Source organism: Manacus candei, unplaced genomic scaffold (genome assembly GCF_025592945.1).
Source record: "Manacus candei isolate 608988 ecotype Guabito, Panama unplaced genomic scaffold, ASM2559294v1 h1tg000014l, whole genome shotgun sequence".
NCBI lineage: Eukaryota > Metazoa > Chordata > Aves > Passeriformes > Pipridae > Manacus > Manacus candei.
The window spans coordinates 47,636,219-47,656,328 of NW_026138062.1; the positions used below are offsets into that span (position 1 = coordinate 47,636,219).

The 20,110-nt window shown below is 35.8% G+C and overlaps 1 protein-coding gene across 24 annotated transcripts in view; it reads right to left on the bottom strand.

The window, feature by feature from the left end:
* The window catches only part of DLG2 (discs large MAGUK scaffold protein 2), a 1,004,454-nt gene that overhangs the window by 228,363 nt on the left and 755,981 nt on the right, over positions 1-20,110 (bottom strand). For 22 of the 24 annotated variants that reach the window (XM_051779204.1, XM_051779229.1, XM_051779207.1 and 19 more), the window contains one exon: positions 7,559-7,627. The exons of the other annotated variants lie outside the window; for them this stretch is intronic. In XM_051779204.1, coding sequence (XP_051635164.1) covers positions 7,559-7,627 — 69 coding nt within the window. The remainder of the gene's footprint in view (positions 1-7,558; positions 7,628-20,110) is intronic. 24 annotated transcript variants of the gene reach the window in all.

Here is a 20,110-nt window from a genome sequence, read left to right on the forward strand (position 1 = left end):
TCTCCTTTGCCTTTATTAAAAATCTTTATTAATGTAGTTTTAACACACATGAGACAAAATACAGATAAATGCTGTAAAGAGGGTAAGGAGTCAAACACTTAAAGATGACATGGGGATGGGAGAGTAAGAAGTGACAGAAAAGTAACTTAAATTTGAATGATGTTTTCTTGCAGTAAATGCACTCAGTAAGAATGTGTAGTTATCTGCAGAAAACAGCAGCTAAGGCCAAGGTAATTTCAGGGCAACTTATTTTAAAATGAGGGTGGTTGAGCACTGGAACAGGCTCTCCAGGGAAGTGCTCACAGCACCAAGTCTGCCAAGGTTCAAGAAGTGTTTGGACAACACTTTCAGGCACATGGTTTGATCCGCAGGATTGTCCTGTGCAGGGCCAGGACTTGTACTTCAATGATCCTTCTTGGTCCCTTGCAACTCAGGATATTCTATGATTCCATGAAAATGTTTTATTTGGAGACAATAGATGGCACTCTGTAGCTACCCTGGAAAAAGGAAGAGTCGGACATCCAGTGTTTCTGAATTGCAGGTTTCTGCCTCCAGCTTTAACTACTTATCCCATTTGCAATTACTTCTGTGATAAACAGGGCTGAAGGTAAGCTTCTAGGTGCTAAAAAAGTGTACTAGCACTTTAATTCCGTGCTTGCATGTTTTATAGCCTCCTGCAGCTTTTTACCAAATACAAACAGAGAAGAGCAGCAGGGGAAATCAAGCAGAAATTTGAAAGGATTGTGAGATGAAAACATTCCTGGACTGACAGAAGGCAGCAGAAGGGAAGGGGGGAAAAAAAAAAGCAAAAAAAGAAAGAAAAGAGCAAAGAAAAGAGAGAGCAGGATAAAGGGAGACAGTGCATCTGTAAAAGAGAAGAGGGAAGGAATTAAAAAGGTAGGGAAAGAAGAAAGGAAGATTCACATTAACAGAGCTAAGAGCAAAAGAGGAAATAAAGCGCTGCAATCCACACAAATTTACAGGCTGAGAAATCAATGGCAGAATCAATTTGGATGGACTTGGTTATTTGCTTCAGGGAATGCAAAAGATCAGATTCTGTAAAGCACATTATAAACTGCAGGCCTGATGTAAGAGCAAAGGTTTACTAAATTATTATTTGAAATTGATAAGTAGTAACAAACCAGAGTAGGTAAAATGTCGACACTTAAAAAAATTTCTTTTGTCATAAAAATGCAATTACTGAAAATAAATTGAAGTGCAGTATTTTTCTTCTTAAAAGGTTTTTTTTTGTCCATGTTTGTTTAATTTGTTCATTATCTTGAAAACAGCAAGTACTTTTTCTTTACTACCTTTGTACTGAATATTTGGTTTGATCAATTTGCTTTTTAACAAACAGAAAATGACAAGAAAAAAATGTGAGTATCCCTATCATTCTTCTACAGATGTGAATGCATAGTAATTATAGATTTAATTTAAGAGATTAAAACTGGACTGATAAATGAAGAGTTTTTTAAAAACAAATAATTCTTATAATAATTAACTGAAAGAAAACCCATGTTTAATTTGCTTATTTTGTGCTGCTTTCTATGTTAAAGAAAAGAGTCAGTTTTAGTATTCATCTCACACTGGCACAGCTCTGTCTTTGTGTTTCTTTTGCACCATCTACAAAATTGGAGTGCTGACACGATTTTGTGCTTTTTGAAACATCTACAGGAATATGAAGCACACTGGGTGCTTTCAAATAACAGACCATAGAGACTTCAGTTATGTACAATCAATGAGGTATCCCAAGTCTGTAGAGACTTAAAAATATGGCTTTAATCTTGCTTTGTCTGCAGCTTTTTGTTGTTTTGTTTTGGTTTTATTTGGTTTTTTTGTTTGTTTGGTTTTTTTTTTGGTTGGTGGTTTGGGTTTTTTATTTGTTTGTTTGTTTGGATTTTTTCAAAAATGCTGCTTTCTTCACAAAGGATGTTGAAAGCATACATACATTTATGCACATGTTGATTTGGTGTTACAATCACACGTCACAGAAAGCCCGAAAGAATATTTATCTTACTGCTTGCATTAGGATAGGATCAATAGATGACTAAGGCTCCACAACCTCTGTGCAAAGCACTACACATATATAATGCAAAAGTCTCCATCCCAGCTACTTAAAAGTAGCAAATAGCAGGAGGGAAAATTGAAGTAGCGAGAAATTGTATTAGTTGGTTAAAGTCACACGTTACTATTACATCAGGGAGAAGAGCGTGCAGTGATACTACAAGGGGTCATGGCTTTAAACTGAAGCAGGATAATTTAGATTAGATATTAGGAAAGTAATCTTTACTGTGAGGGTGGTGAGGTACCAGAACAGGTTGCTCAGAGAAGTTGTGGATGCCCCATCCCTGGAAGTGTTCAAGGCCAGATTGGATGGGGATTTGAGCAACCTGGTCTAGTGATAGATGTCCCTGCCCATGGCAGGAGGGCTGGAAATAGACAATTTTTAAGGTTCCTTCCAATCCAAACCATTCTGTGATTCCATGAAAAAAACCATCGCAAATCTAAGGGATCAAAGCCCTTTCTCTTGAGCAGTATGAATATAGTGTTTGGTTTCTGACAATTCATTGTGTGAGCACTGAACTACCTTTAAGTCATTTGGCTAATCAAGCCATTTCTCTTTCAGAACAATACTTCTCATTTTCCTCTCATGATTCAAAAAATACCGATAAATAACTGCATATTTATTTCTGGCAACCAAAGGACATTCATAATGGAAGGACCTTAAAAAAGGTGGTTCAAACAGAGATCATTCTTCACAGCATTTAACACAGGAAGCTTGTATGGACAGAGTATGTTCAAGCATATGTGATGTTTTAAAATCTGATTAATTACAGAAAAGAGAATATGAAATCTTAAGTGGTTGAAGGCCTGGAATGCGTATACACACTTTTTTAAAAGACACTGAGTTCTGGTGAAACCAAGCTTTCCTTATATAGATTTTCTTTCATACCTTCTACAAGTCTGCTTCATGCAATTAGAGAAAAATCTGTCTGTATTGCTCTCATCTGCTGTCTTATTGCAATATCACTTCTATTACATCTTGGCTTTTACTCTTCCCCTTGTTATTCCACTCTTAGGCTTGGGAAAATCTTTCCACTATGATGTGAAACAGCTCTACCCCTAGCCTTCATCCCCCTCCCTCCCTCTGCCTTTGTTGCATGGTTTCCAAAACACCAGGACCAGGCAGTGGTAGGGAGCTGATAGACCTTCCTTTCTCCAATTCCCAGTCCTATACCACCTCAGAGCCTGGAAGAGCTGCACGCATCAGTGATGCACATCAGTGTTGCACCTGACCCTGATTGTGAGGTCTGACCCCTGATTGTGATGTTAATTAGTACTATCCTGTATTAATTTTTTAATAACAAAAATAAGGAAACCTTCTTTTTATCTACTGCTGTCACACTGACCATCACAGTCAAGGGGGGCAACATCACATTTGTAAACTGAGATAATGCTTTGGCCTTGTGCAGAGTGTTAATTCTCACTACCTGTAATTGATTAGTGACTTCTTATTTCATTTTAGTAAATGTTGGCATACTAACAACTAAGCATTCTGCCTTTAATCAGATGTTCATTTATCATATCACATAATAAAATATCATTTTTCCTTACCACAGTTACCCATTCTGCTTGAAAAAGGTATTTTGTCCATTTATTTGACTACGGATTCCTTAGCATTTCTTGTTGATTGAATGTTGGCATTAACTGTAGAAGCAATGCTTTATTCTAATTTTAATACTGAATAAAATTTTAATGCATTTATTCTGCAAGCATCATGTCTAACTTGTCATAAACTTTGAAGTATATTTAATACAAGAGAACCTACTGGGAGTCAGGCTTCAACCTGACTGACGTACGCGTGAGTGCACTGGTTTATACATGTGCAACTGTATTTGTTTTGTAGGAAGACCTCTGGACTTTAACAGTCTTTTATTTTGTCTTTTGTAGAGGAATTAAAGCCTGCACACCAGGCAATGTTTTCTGCCTGCAGATAGCAAGCTGGAATTGGCATACAGGAGTAATCTCATTTGGAAAACTAGTCTGTATTCTTGCCATGACACCTGACATTTACTTTAAATGCACAGGAGTATGTCTCCTGTGTTTGAGAAATCTCTTTGATTTCCAGAGCAATAATGTAGGACAGCTAATATGCTCTTTAGTTCTATAAGGGATATGATTATTCCTGTCTGCTTGTTCATTTATACTTTGTCTCTCTTCCCTGTTCCAGGAGGTGTATGATTTACATGTCAAAAATCAAAATAAATCCTGAAAACTGCATCTCTGTTCCACTTACTATACCCAACATAGGCAAGTCTACACTAGAAAGGTTTGTTTTGCATTCTGCTTTTAAAAATTATTGGTTCCATATTGAAACCACTTTTCTGTAAACTATTACTTACAGCATTCAATGGCTCTATTTACCATGAATGCTCCAGCTTTACAGTTTGTAAACAATTGAACTATCAGGAGAGAGGAAGTATTCAAAGGCTCAGACAATATCTAAAAATAGCGGTGCCCCTAAGCCATGTTTTGAAATATCAATACACAGACAGCTAGTAGCAAGCATCCAAAATTACTTTATAGAAGACAGTTTTGAAACATGAAGTGGTCTGTAATATCTGTCCTATTTAGAATAAAAATTCTTACCTTTAGTCATGGTTCAAATGCTGTTTATTTACATATAAATATTTATATATATTTCAGATACTCGGTCACATTGAAAAATAGGTGTAATATTTCTGTTGAAGCACTCTTATCAAATAAGCTGAAATCCCAGTTTCTAAGAGATGGCTGGTAGCATACAAAATACAATTTAATCTGGATATCAACTGCAGAGAGAATAGCTATCAGACATCACTAACTTTACAGCTCTGTGCAATAGTACAGCAGGATTTCAAAAGAACTCAGGGCTTTGTTTTTAACCAATATTTTTCCTATTTTGAATACTTACAGCTAAGGTTGTTCGTTAAAACCAAAAACTCAAAACCTCAATATTTTTGAATTCAAACATTAGAGTTTTCTTGGTTTTTAAACCATGCAAATAAACCATTAGGGAAGTTACTAATGAGATCACATTAATGATGACCTCAAACACCCCTGAAGTTCATGCCTTTGTACACATAATAAATCTGTAAACCTCATGTAAAGTTATTACACTCTGAAGAATATATAGCTTGAATATAAAGAAAAAATAATATTTAAAGACATCTTTATTTTTCCACCTTGCTATTAATTTTGTTGTACATGAAGGCTACAAAAGTCCTCTCTAAAAAAAAAAAAAAAAAGATAAAATTGTTTTATGTATGAATCCATTACCTAATTGAAAAAACTACTCAATTTTTTCAAAAAATCTATTCTGACCAGCTCAATTACCACATATTCAACAGTGTGGAAAGGACCAAATGCCAGTGAACGCAATTCCCCCTGTATTTCTTTAACCCTCCCAAATTTAATTTCTCATTCATAGGATCCAATAATTCTATCACTTCAGTGACTCCACAGTCAGTCAGACAGAGCCAGCATGCAGGGTACAAATGTCTGCATGTGCCAGGGATGCCTTGGGGGTAAAGCAGCTGTTTACAAAGTGCATCTCAAAAGCAATATAATGGGTCTCCTAAATACAGGACTCTATTGATGGAAACACGGTTCCTAAAAAAGAAAAAGAACTTTATTTTGACCTCAAAATTGTGTTAGCTATAAACATAATTGGCAGCATGAGATCCACATAAACACTAGAATAAATCAAGTTTTAACATAATGAAATATTTAGGGCTGAGCTGATTACTCGTTTCTACTCAGTAGTGGAACAGGTTCACAGTCCCACTTTCCCATGTGAAATGAAATATGATTCCGTGTAAGTTGATTAGTAATAATTACAAGCCAATATTCTTCTACCTCCTGAACAGCAGGAGACCTGTGGTGTCAACTGCAGATTTTCTGTGCTCTAATGATTCACACACAATATATGCAAGTTGTCTGTGTGTCCAGCACAGATTCTGCGATTTATCTAAAAATTCATGTAGACAGATTGATTTCCAAATTTCAGTAGGAGTTAAAAGCTACAGGATGCCTCTTGAATTATGGAGTCCAGTAGAGCAAGTCAGAGACATTACAATAGAATTTCTTTCCTTAAATCGCAATTGAGCAAATTATTTTTTTCTTTCCTCTCTTTATTTTTTCAATAATGATTAACAAATCACTGTTTTCACCACCAGACTTGTTCTTGCAGTTCAGTTTTATTTCAAACATCAATTTATTTATGAGTTGATTTGAAGAAAAGACAGGGGAATTTATTATGACTCTCTCTGTTGATTAGAGAGAAAAGGAAAAGAAGTCCAAAAGGAGGGTGTTTAAGCACTGAGTCTGGTTGTCTGGAATTTGTGCCATCTCCACATCTGGTGATAGTCACAGCCTCACTGGGCAAGACCCTCAGCAATCTGACCTACCTTGAAATTGGCCCTTTTTTGAGGAAGATGGCTGGATGACTAGGACTTAATTTATAAAATTATTTTCCAGATGACAGCCCTTAAGTGATATGTACCTTTACTGTAGGAATTTCATTATTCAGTCTAATTTTCAATGAATAATTACCATAGCTGTCTTACATATTTTAAATAAAGACTAAAAATCTTAGATCTTAAATCTAGATAAAAAGAAAATAATTTTGAGAAAACCATTTCAGGCTCCACTGGATTATTTTACACATCTACCACTTCATTTTCTCACTGCACCACAGTACAGTTGTAACAGAAACCAAAATACAATAAGATGACATCTTTCCTCTGTGGAAACTTTGTATTCTCACTTTTATCACAAGAAAGAAATGCTTTGAAATATGACCTGAGAGCAGCCAATGACAAGTTATTACCCTTGCATACTAAAGATTTTGAACAGTTCCACATTTCTATGCGGGAAGGGAGAAACAAATATGACATTTTATGTAAACTATGCCAGTCAATGCAAGCAAAATCTGTGTTTCTGTGTTAAATACCAGCATTTCTAATATTGTAAAGTTGTAAGAATATTAACTGTGGTTGTGAATTATTCACATTTTACCCAATTATTTTAGTTAAAATTGAGTCAGCCATGTACCAAGAGCTATGCTTCTACATTCATATACACAGATATACACCAGCACAGGATTAATATTCTCTATCCAGACTTCTTCATCCTTGGTTTTGGACACTGTTTTGTCAAAACAAACTCACACATACATTAAGAAAACAGAGTAAGACTTCACTGGGTATTACCATGATTAGTGGGAACCATTTTACAGCTAACACCAGTAAATATTAACACTAGTCAAGTGAGATGAATTGAAGAAATTGTATACAACGTATCACCATGACAGGTATACTCATCTCCATGAAAACCAAACCTTTCAGTGTAAGTATCAAGAAAGGATCAGCACTAATTTGAAACTATTTATTGCTTCATCTCACAGACTGAAACACTGTGGTATGCAAAATCACATCTAGTGAACAGCTATGGGTATGTGGGTAGTTCAGTGGTATCTGAGAGCTCTACAGGCAGCTTCAACAGAGAATCATCTTACCCTTCCACAGAAATGGTCCGCTGCAAGCTCACTGTGGGTGGACGCGTTGCAGTGCTGTGCTGGGAATGACTGTATGACCAAGGGAGAATAAAGAAAAGCATTTGTTAAAGAAATAGAAGCTTCCTATGTTCTTATTGTGTCTAGCAGTTTAGCTAATGGCAAAACAGATACAACAATCAGATTGTTTTACATGTTTCAAGAATTTTGACTTTGGTGATGCTCATTTATTCAAAAAAGGGCTCAATCATACAATCTCTCTTCTTTAAAATCAGCTTTTATTTCTCATTAAGAGCAGGCAATTAAGAGAACAATATATTTCTTATTCTGTTTTTTAATCTATAATATATATATACACACACACAGAGTTTAGTAACTTAAATACTAATTGTTCTGTTAAATATACTAAACATAAAATGCAAATTTAATTTCGGAGCAGAAGGTAAAACAGCAAATGATAATATTATCAATCTAATTATCAGTGTTTCTCAGGCAGAATTCTCAGTTGAAGAGGATATTCACTGTTTAAAATTGCACCAGGATACAACTTCAACACTAGCTCTGTCAGGTTTTAAGTAGTTTGAGTCTTTCCACATGGAATTTTATCAATCTAAGACACAACATTTAGAAAAAAACATATTTTCTAAGCAAAACACAGACTCTGTAAAAAAAAAGTCTTTTTGATTGAAAACCCTGAGGTCTAATGTCTTCTCATATGTTATAGTGACATGATGAAGAAACATAAAAAAATAATTACTATGTTAAAACTACTCAATATGCATTAACTAATGTCTTGTACTATTGTATAATAATATTGTAAATATTAGTGGATAACAACACAGCATCAGTCAAAGGCAGTTTTGTGATAATAAATTGTATTCCTTATCCAAGACAATCTGTTTAAATAAAATATTAAAAAGCAGAAGCATCTGGGTTATCTTCTGATTAGTTTAAATGGTTACAGCATGTAGTGAGGCCCCAGTATTTATAATGCAAAGTACACATTAAAAATAAATCTTTATGTCAGTTTTATATCACTGATTCTACTAACTGCAGACTTTGTCTTGCTTTCAAGCTTTGTATACATCTCAACCTGTTTGTTCACAAGAAGCACACCTTATTTTCAATAAAAGCTACTTCATCTGACATTAGTGAGCAACATATCTATTTTACATGCATTTCATACTGTAGCATAGCCAATACTATCTGACAGAAAAGATGTAATTTTTTTATGTGTAGCACACAAAAGAGTTGCTATCATGCCACAGGACAAACCAAAGATCTGCTGCTTCCTGCTATTTCCTGTTGTCACCATTGTGCTTGTGTTTTATGGTATTAAACTTCTGTACTTATTCTTACTCCAAGAAGGTTTTAGAAAGTTTTTGAAAAAGTATATTGCCCTACCAAGAAGAGCTAAAGAGCTTTTTATCTGTTTTATAGTAAAATATATTCAGGAGTACCATGAGTTTCTGGCATCACGGCATGAACAGAATAGTTGAGTTGGACAAACACTGCAGAATATTTTAAGAATATTTGTTAAAATTTCACATTAAGTTTACATTTCAAAACTTATTTAGCATGTGTATTTTAAACTACCTTTTTAAATACTGTTTATGCATTTTTAAAATTCTAAAGTTTGGATTGTAGTTTGTCTTCTGTCACTCTCCTCTCCCAACTGGAAAGGGAATATACATCCTCATGTTCCCGTACTGGTGTCCTGTGCAAAATTAATAAGGAAGGGAACAGTCTCCTCTCTTAATTTCTCCCCTGTACACATGAGTCAGAAGTGGCACAGCAGAGCCATAACTCCTCCACCTTTTCCCTGTGCAGCTTGACTCTTGGAAATCTTATTCCCTGAAGCTGAAGAGATGCAAGAATATGGTTGGTATAAGGAACAAAAACCCAGTAGAGAGGAGGGACAACGAGGTATGCCACAAGCCTCTAATCACATTGTGCATCAAGGTCTGTTCCAAAGAGGAGAATGGAAAAGCTGTGCCTGAGCTGTGCTGCTGATGCCAAACCCACAGTAAGACTTTAAACAAACAGTTCATATCCTTGCAACAGATGCTACATATTTTGTGGGGAAACAAAGTCTATTAACAAAGCATGGCAAGGTAGCAATCGAAGGTTTGATGGAGGAATTTGGTTTATTTCACAAATGTGTAGTGTTACAGTTTTCAAAGGAATGTTGCCTCAGGAAATGGAAGTAGAGGAATGACAGTTGATATGGCACTGTGCCTTAAAGCTTTTAAGCCATCTCTCCTTGTTTCAAGATTTCCTCCTTACTACCACTACAGCGTAACTTTTACAAACAGAGCCAAAATATCCATTCCAAGCACAACTGCCCAAATTATGTTGAATTTTGAAAGCTTTTTTTCTTTTCACAAAAAAGATTTCAGTATTGCCCTGTATTTTTATTACAGTAAATTTATTTGTGTAACTCTGACCAGCTTCAAATAAGCAAAATTACAAGAGTAATAAAGGTAGAACTTTCAGCTGCTACATACTAAAGCCAAATAATTTCCCATTTATCTACAGAATTAGTAACCGAAGATGATCACCAAGCCATACTGAGTCGTAAGCACTTGAGATGCGACTGTTCACATGTTGCAAGTTAAAGAAAAAAAAGGGACTACATTCAACAAGGCTATTTAGAGCAGTGAATTATTGCTCCTGCACAGAGATTCAAAATGAGGAAAGGAACTGGTCTGATCACTGTTATAGACTCCTAGGTCCCACAGTGATGCTGCATTTTACTGATGAATTCAACTACCTTGGAGGATTGATACTTAACAGAGGCCACTGTGCAAAACTTGAAGGTTATAACCTCTCTGTTTCTAAAAATTTTACATAATGGATGAATAAAACTAAAAATTTTGCCACCTTCTACTCACAATAGTCCTTACAGAATTAGTAAAACTATTAGATTTTTATAAAAAATCTCTGTTTGACATCACACACTTTTCTTTAACATGGAACAAACTACCTTTCTCAACACAGACCTGTCGAGACCTAAAACTGGTATTGACTGGACTCTTATAAATTTATTACTGGATTTCACTATTTGTGTATGTTTAAAAAAATGGACAACCTTTTATAAATGCAAATTATTATTGTTTAAAACATTTTATCTCTATTTAGATAGGTTGATGAAAATGTTATTTATTATCTCTCTAAGGAAATTTATTGTTGAAACATAGAACTGAAATGAGAGCAAACAGCATTTCTGGAAGTGATTAGGAGCATCAAATTACTTGATTTTGGGAGTCCAGCCTAAAACATTTCAAAATTCTGATTTTCCAAAAGAGGATATTCATCCCTTTCAGAAGACAAGGTGTGCAACATCTCAGCAGAAGAGTAAGGTACCCAAAATTCACTGACCACTCTTCTCAGCCACTTAGGAAATCATGCTGTGCCACCACATCTGCTTGGTAGCTATAAAATCATAGAAATAATAGAAAGGCTTGAGTTGGAAAGGGCCCTAAAGATCATCTAGTTCCCCTCACACCGTATTGTTATGACTGGGGCAAGAAGAAGCAGCAAATTAACAAAAGGATTATCCAGACAGGCTGTCAAAAGAATATTCAAAGGGAAAAGCAGATCTTGGGAAAACAAAACACGTTTCAATGCTGGAGTGAAAAAAAAGACTAGGATAGTAATATTTTCCATTCATCACATGCTCTACTGAGTAATGTAATCCCATGAAAAGTATGAATTATATGAATGATTTCAATTCAGTATTCTCCTGAAATTACTAAATCTCCTAAGCACTAGGTGCCATCAGCATCCCTCACTGGAATGACTACATCACCATGCGAAGCTGTGCAAGGAACCTTACAAACCACACCTTCCAAGCGAGGGCTCAGTTATCTGCAATATTCCACCCATTCAAAACTTCTTCTAGTCCTAGGGATTTGTGACACTGTTCAAATAGAGGCTCATCTTCTTTCATGAAAATAGTTCAGAACTGGTGAGATGAAAACTCATTTTTTGTACATAATTATAAAAATCAATTTTGATGCTTGATACAAGTCTATGCCTTCTCAGGTATCATCATGAATCTAATGACACCTAAAATTCCAAAACACAGTTTAGTCATTGCTTGACACAAGTGGCTATCCAATTGGAGATTTTCCCTGAAGAAAAGAATCTCACATTCTGTAAAATACCAATTTTAACTTAATTGCATTTTATTTCAGTTCATTGAGACAAGGGGAATATACTATTCTTGTAAGACAAATCATAAGAGTGAAGGAACAAAGAATGAGACTATAAATTAATAATAAGGGACAAAACTGGAAGCAAAGAATCCAACCTTTCTTTTGTAATGGGTTCAAGTTGCTTTTTGTTTTAAACTTATTTCTTAGGCAAGGTGTGACATTTCATGACTTCATTAAATACTTAGAGCAGCCTGGTGTCCACATATTTTTTAAAATATTTAGCATGAAAATAATAATATAAATAAGTATTACAGTAACCAAAAGGTGAGTCTCCTTAATTTTACCTATGTTCTAGTCCAAGGATGCTCTAAAGGCACTTCGCTGTGCGGGTGATCCTGAAACCGGAGGTCCCCTCTAGGGACCACATGAACTACCACCTTGCTTTCCCAAATGATACTTTCACCAATACACAGCATACCAGTGAAACTTCTATCTGGGATGAAACAGTCATGTTAGGGATATATTTAATGTGTTTTAAACTTCTATAATGCAAATATACTGACAAACCATGAATAAGACCGATCACAACAAATGACACTCAAGTCACTTCATCCCAAAGTCTGCCTGTTGCATTGACAGTAGAAGAAAGATGGTTTTTACAATTTAAATTTTTCCTGTTTTTTTTTTATTTGGAAAAAACCAAGACACATTGTCTTTAAAAACAGAGTACTAGAAAAGTCTTTAGCTTTCCTGTCCCAACCCACCTGCTATCAACAAAGAACAGTTGTCCTCTATTTGCTATAGCCCTGATTTAGGAAACCTTTTATTTTCATATATCTTTATTTTGACTAGTCAAAACTTACAGCTTAAAAATTATTTGCTTCCTAAATCAATTGACCTGCAACTTCTCAAAAAGAAGCAGGAAGCAGCCAGTGGCACAGGCCAGGTAGAGACCTTTCTGAACACTGGCTCCAGAGCAGCGTTCTTCAGGTCCCAATTCTGAAACTGCCACACAGAAGAAAAGTATACAAACTCCATTTGTCTATCAATATGTTCTCTGCAGGAAAAAAATCCAAAACAAATGACAAAAACACCCCATGAATCTAGAGCTCTGAGTTAGTCTTTGTTATTCACAATATTAAAAGAAAAAGGAGTGATAATACAATACTGGAAAAATTCCACTGGAGACCAGTAAAGGGAACGCTAATACTGTTTGATTTTATGATGTATTCTCAGCATGTTAGTTCCTTCTGTCAAGGACTGAAGGTAGCACTGCAGTTGTTTATAAAGCTTCTAAGCCTTTGCTTTGATGGATAAAAGAGTTTAAGAAGGCAACATGCTTTAATACCACTAATGTGGAGTTTTAATTCAGCTCAGTGAAGTGAAACCAGCTTTTCCTGATGCTGCCAACAGCTAAACTTCTAACTTAAATGAGTTTTTGCTCTCCTATGGGATTAATTAGAAGACCAGAGATTGCTTTTTTTGGTATTAATTTCATCTCAGCTGCAAACAGTTTGATAATATCCAGTACTGACAGTTACTGACCCATATTAGAAGTGTCAAACTAACCAGACAGTCTCCCATCAGATGCAAATAGAAAACTTCAGAGAATAAGATTTTCAACCCTGATACATTCAGATCACCCTCAGGTAACAAAGCCAAACATGAGATGTAAAATAGTTTTCATGCACAGGCACATGCAGGGAAGATTTTAGCAACATAACTCAATTTTTAAAATGGTATCTGTACGTCTGTTCTACAAACAGCATTGCTAGGCTAAATATCTACCTCGTGGAAAACAGAAAAGAAACAAAATGAAAGATTAAGTGCTCACTCCTTTTCTTCCTTCCCTGCCTCTCTTGCTTCCTCAAACAGTATTCACACAGAAGTGGCTAGTTACATTCTGTAACTTAAAATATTTGAGTTGTTGCAGCATTAAACTAGCATCATACAACAACAAGAAAGAATGCAAGGTGAAACTGTGACTCATAGGTATGCTTCAGCTCCTGGAATAAAGCTAATTATCCACCTTTGTTAGCAGTGTGCTTAAATCAGTAACTATCTTCAAAGTGGTGAAACATCCACTGACTTCAAAACTACTTCCTTATGGCTGAGGTAATTGCAGGAGATAATGATAACCTTTCAAATATAAAAGTATGCTTATTTGAGAGGAACTTTTATTTCAGCTTGAGACTATAGTACTTAATACAGCTGAAGACATTTGGAATGAAGTGAGGGGAAATGAAAGTAACTAGAAATGCTGTTTAAAGGAGTAGAGTGGACTGGATATACTTTTGATGCAGTTCCACATATAGGGTTAATACAAACTCATTTGTATTAACGAATAAGAAATAACATTAATACAAACTTAAAGTACCCATGTAGGGTTAATACAAACTTACACAGTACTGTGAAGAACACAGCATTGAGTAAACTAGGCATGTCAAGTGCAAACTATTAGAAAAAATACTGTGACAAATTGATACAAACTAAAGAGGAAGAAATTTTAGGAATCATTAAGACCTTGCTTCTTGGGAGGTTCTTCTGTTCTAGATGTCACTGTTATATACTGATTTATTTTATGACCTACTTTTAAAAATTTTATTTTAACTCCTACCATTTATCCCATCCTCAACTTACTATGTTCCTTGTTCATATCTTCATCTTCTACTTTGGACAGACTTGGGTTTTTAGAAGTGGGATGCCTAATTCTGCATATCATTCCAAGACATTCTATTACAGTAATAAAAAAAGTAACCTCAAGTCTTCCTACCAGCCTCTCAGGTATAATATTACTATTGTTGTTATTATTGTTATCATTATTATTTCTGATACTGTAATGAATATAAGGAACTATACTGCTCCTTCTGGGAGATGAAATATTCCTTTATGAAGTCAGTTTGAAAATTATACCAGCTGAGGACTGAGGTTTAAAAGTCAAAGTATTTGCAAGAAGTGAAAAACATGCAAGTCTGCAGAAAAAAACAAAGGATAATGGTAGAAGAAGGAAAATCCAACATTCTCAGCCACTTAAGCTATACTAGATGGAAATAATCCATGAACATAACAACCTAGGTTGGCTTTTATTACAGTTGTGGAAGAGAACATAGCTCTACTTTCATGAATTTAAATAGAGAGCATTTATTCAGAAATTACAAAAAACTTCCTGATGCACTTTGCATGATGTCCCAAGTACCTACAGGTGGTAGTATCTGGTACCAGGTCTGATACAATGCTGAGCTTTCAGCTCCTCATGGAGAAAGCAGCTGTCACCCTCCTTCCTACTCTTTGACACGATACTTATGTAGTTCAACATCACTAAGGTTTTCTGCCATGCTGCTACACTTAAATGTTGTACCTCACTTACTGTTCACTACGACTCCTAATTCTCTCTGGTATTAGTGCTTTCCAAGCATTACCACTCCAATGAATTGCAAAAGGTGTAAGACAATTGGAGATGGTTTGATTTCTGTGTGACAGAACAACAGCCACTCTTATTAGGTAAAAAGAAATCATCGTCCTCAAAGAATAACACAAAGTACAGTACAGAAAAATGTCTTAATCAGTCAAGTCTTCAGTGATATAACAGAAAGAAAGGTGTACTTTAGAAAAAAAACTTCTATTAGGGTTGTCTGGAGACACTAAATAATCTGAACACGTTGAAACAGTTCAGAGGCAGACTGCCAAAGATTGTGGCATTGGAAAGAGTCATTGGCTTCTTCCAGTCATTCTATAAGGCTGGAAAGAATTATTCAGCTTTTCACTCATTTTATATATATGTATTGGGTTTACATGACAAGGTTTTCATAGCAGGCTACAGGGGTATCTTCTGTGAGAAGCTTCTGGTAGCTTCCCCCATGTCTGACAGAGCCAGCGCCAGCCAGCTAAGTCCATCAGCACCACTGGTAGGGCCTCTGGGATAGCGTATTTAAGGGGTAAAAAACTGCAGCCAAAGAGAGAGGTGAGAATTTGTGAGAGAAACAGCCCTTCAGACACCCAAGGTCAGTGCAGAAGGAGGAGGAGGAGGTGCTTCAGGTGCTGGAGCAGAGATTCTCCTGCATTCTGTGATGCAGACCATGGTGAGGCAGCTGTGCCCCTGCAGCCCATGGAGAGCCATGGTGGAAGAGAAGTCCACCTTCAGTTCATGGAGGACCCCATACTGGAGCAGGTAGATACCCAAAGTAGGCTGTGACCCCATGAAAAACTCACACCAGGGCAGGTCTGCTGGCAAGACTTGTGACCCTGCAGGAGACCCACGATGGGGCAACCTGTTCCTGAAGGACTGAACCCTGGGGAAGGGATTCATGGAAAGGACGTGTTTGGAGCAGTTTGTGAGGAACTGAAGCCCTTGGTAAGGACCTATAAGTTGGAAAAGTTCATGGAGGACTGTTTCCATTAGGAAGAATCTCATGCTGGAGCAAGGGAAGAGTGTGAGAAAGGAGTTGCAGACATAGCATGTGATGAGCTGACCACAAACCCCCATTCCCCATCTCCCCTGTATGGCTCAGGGGAAGGAGGTAGAGAACTTGAGAGTGAAGTTGAGCCCGGGAAGAAGAGAGGAGTGGGGGAAAGGTGTTTTAAGGTTTGGTTTTATTTCTCATTACTCTACTCTGATTTAATTGGCAATACATTAAATTAATTTCACCCAGTTGAGCCTGCCTTGCCTGTGATGGTAACTGGTGAGTGATCTCTCCCTATGTTTATCTTAACCCAGAGCCTTTTCATTATATTTTCTCTCTCCAGCCCAGTTGAGGAGGAGAGGGATAGAGTGGCTCATGTGGGCACCTGCTGTCCAGCTAACATAAAGCCAGCACAGTCAGGATTTTTCCTATTACAAATGAAAAGCGAGAATATGTGCATACATATATTAGTCTTTTGCAGAGAGTACGTAGCACAATTTCCATCAGTAACTGTTTTGTGGCAGCTGCAACACACAGCATTCACCACTGTCCACATGTGATGTATTTCTAGAGCTGTGCATTACTTCCATAATGAAGCATATCATTGCACAGAAAACCTACTGGGTTTCTGTGCAAGTTACAACACAAATATCTGCACCAATATTGCTTTCCAGCTTAAACAAATGTTGAAAGACATTTGCAAGGACTTGAAAAAAAATATCCACTTTTAAGGAACTTTGAATGGCAAAACTTTGATATAAATAAAGGAATATCTCAGCAGTTTTAGGAAAATTCATATAGGCACAATAGGAAGAATCATATAGGACTTGCAGTCAAAAAATATCAAATTACACATCAGACATGTATTTAACAGTTGCATTGGTGGAAAAAAAAAAGAAAAGGAAAACAAAGGATAAAAGAAATTATTGTTGAAGTTTTCCAGTAAGGAAATTGCTCGTATTGTCTAAAGAAAAAGCTCATCTAATCTATAGTCTGTGAATACAACATAAATTCTGAAATACTGTAACCTAGTAAATTATTCATAAAAATGCTAACAGCCAGTAAGTCTTGAGTCTCAGAAAATGTTAAGACCAGAACTTTTAGATGACCTGGTTTATTATTGTCGACAGAATTGGATGAAATGGATTACTTTTGTCAAAATTCAATTTTATGGGTGATATGTACTCAATAGGAGGATAAGAAAACAAATAGTTAAACAGACATCTGAAAGGTCTAAAAGACCTCACATTTTCATGTACTTTTCCACCACAGTCCATAGAAGTTCATTTATAGTTAGGAATTCCCTTTGGGAACCAGAAATACCTAATTCCAATTCAGGATGCAAAAAAAAAAAGAAAGGATAATGTGATTTTAACACATATCTCTGTCAGAGCAATTTTGTCATTAGTAAAACAGACATAGATTATATCTTAATGGTTACATTGATCTTGCAATACTGCATTTAGTGCCTAGAAAAGCTTAGCTTTGCTTTCTCTTTTCAAGGGAGGGTTGACTTTCTTTGCACTGAAGATGACACTTGAATAATGATTCATAGGACTTTTGTACTGCATCTGCTTGTTTTTTAAAGAGTAGGGAAATCATAGATAAATAAGCCCAATGACAGACTTATAATAACATCAACCCATTAAACTAATTTGACAAGTTTCTATCCCTCTCCATCCAAAGAAAAACAAGTACATAAAATTCTTTTCATGCTAGAGTCATTGCAGTAAATGTTACTCATTCAAGATAAAGCATATGAAAAATAACAATTACTTTAAATGATTTAAAACAAACATTTCTATGTTATGAGATTCTGTATCATATTTGCATAATAAAAAAAACCTACAGAAATTTAAGTTTTAATATTGTTTCTGTATAAGAACAAGATTATTTCCTCTGTACTTACTAACTTTCATGTGTGCATTGCACTGAGTTACAGTAACTGTCACAGTAAAACAGGCAGAAAAGGAGTACATTCAGCTTCCACAGAAGTGGCTCATTAAAACAAAAAGAACTATCACAACAGAAAGAACATTAATTTATGATTGTGATTTAAAATCCATCAGAACAGCACACTCGATATTGCAGTGACTCCTGGTACTGTGTTTACGGCACCTGTGTGATACCTTCTGATAATGTTATCCCTCCTATTTGGATATACATTATCTCTGTGCAAGGTAGGAATGTGGGTTCAATGTGTCTTTTTTAACACAGCAGATGTGAGAAAGTAATCCTACATAAGCTGCTATTTAGTCTCACTTTCTCTGTCATTCAAAGCAGTCCAGCATGCAAGTGTGCATTTGCAGCTATACCAAACACAAAACAAAAAATCCTAGAAAAATACACAGAGAGAAAAAAAGCAAATGCAGAAATAACATAATGCACATAAACAACATTCCAACTGAATAAAGATAAACAGCAAGGAATGGTAATTTGAAAATGCAGAAGTATAAAGAATGCAGAAGAAATTCAACAGTTTAAGCTCTTCTGTTTCTAATCTAATCTACATGAATCATGAATCTTTTTAATTTGATAGAAACTGGACTTAACATTTCATGGGAAATGTTCAGTGTTTTACGCCTTGAGGTCCAAGGATGAAGCATACATTAGAACTAGATATATAAAAAAAACTAAAAACCTATTACTTTTTCTCATTTTGGGGTTACTCACAGTGGGAGTGTCAGGCATAAGCACTTCCCACAGAAGATCACCATAATATTATCCAAGCACATTAGTAATTAATTTTGCCTGTCTTTGATTATAGGCCATAGATTGGATTAGATGAATGATAGGGTAGACAGATTATTTATATGTTCCATTATGTCAATCCTGATACTCCTAAACTCACATATAAACCACCATTTATTTAAAGGTGCTTGTTAAATTCAATCTATAAATAGATATTTAGCTAATTAGGAAAGAACTGTGAAGGGAATTTATGAAGAATTTTACTCTAAACCTGTGGTAGTCATTAACGTGAACTGTCTAGTTACTAACTTGATAGATAAATCATTTGATTGGAATCTGGTTTTAGTAGATTTGCAAAATTAGCAAGCACTTATACATGATTGAGCTGACAAACGGTTAATTTGTGATCCTTCTGGGAACCGATTTAATGTCACCATAATACTTACTAGCATAAGTTCTGAACAACAGTCTGAGTTTCCTTCACTAAACTTTTCAAGTATTTGTTATAGGTTAGAGATAATGTCTTATAATTACAACTTTCTCATCAGTCAGCCAGCAAACCTCAGATTCTTGAGTTATTTCAAGGTTATTTTGGTGTGAAGATACTTCCATGTTTCTTCTATTTTTGGGTTTCATTTACTAGATAAAGAGTTTTATCTAGAAGTAAGTCTCTCTTTGCTGCTACCAACTAATCCTTTCTCTCTGCAAGTACCTTTGTACTTTGACTCCCAAATGTTTTGGCCAGAACCAATTGCACTGGGTACACTCAGATTTAAAATACTGCTGCTTAAGAGAAAACATCTGAATAACAGACGTACAGAAAAGCACAAGGAAACATGAATCAATCAATACAAATGGTCACAGCTGGATTTATAACAGCAACTCATCTAACTTTAACAAGCACAAAAACCAGAATTCCATTGTCATTTAGCACTCAAAAAGAAATAGCCACATGAGGAAGCTGGTTTTGGACATGAGTATCTTGTGCCCATGTTTATCCTGTGCACAGAAACTGAGCTAGCATTACAGCATTTTGTTTCAGTTCTTCATGTGTTATTTTTGAAGGACAAAGCAGTTCTGCTTAAAACCTATGAATACCCTGAAATATGTGAACACTTCACATATGAAATAGGGATTTCTTAGATGATACAAAAAAATGATAGAGAGTAAGCCCATGCACTGGATGGTCATCCATATTTTCAGATCTAGAATTCACTAGATTGGCAGGAAATTCCATGGCAGTAGGTTCCTGTGTTTAGAATTCCTTTGATGTACTACTTTATTCCAAGCTATGCCTCTTGTCC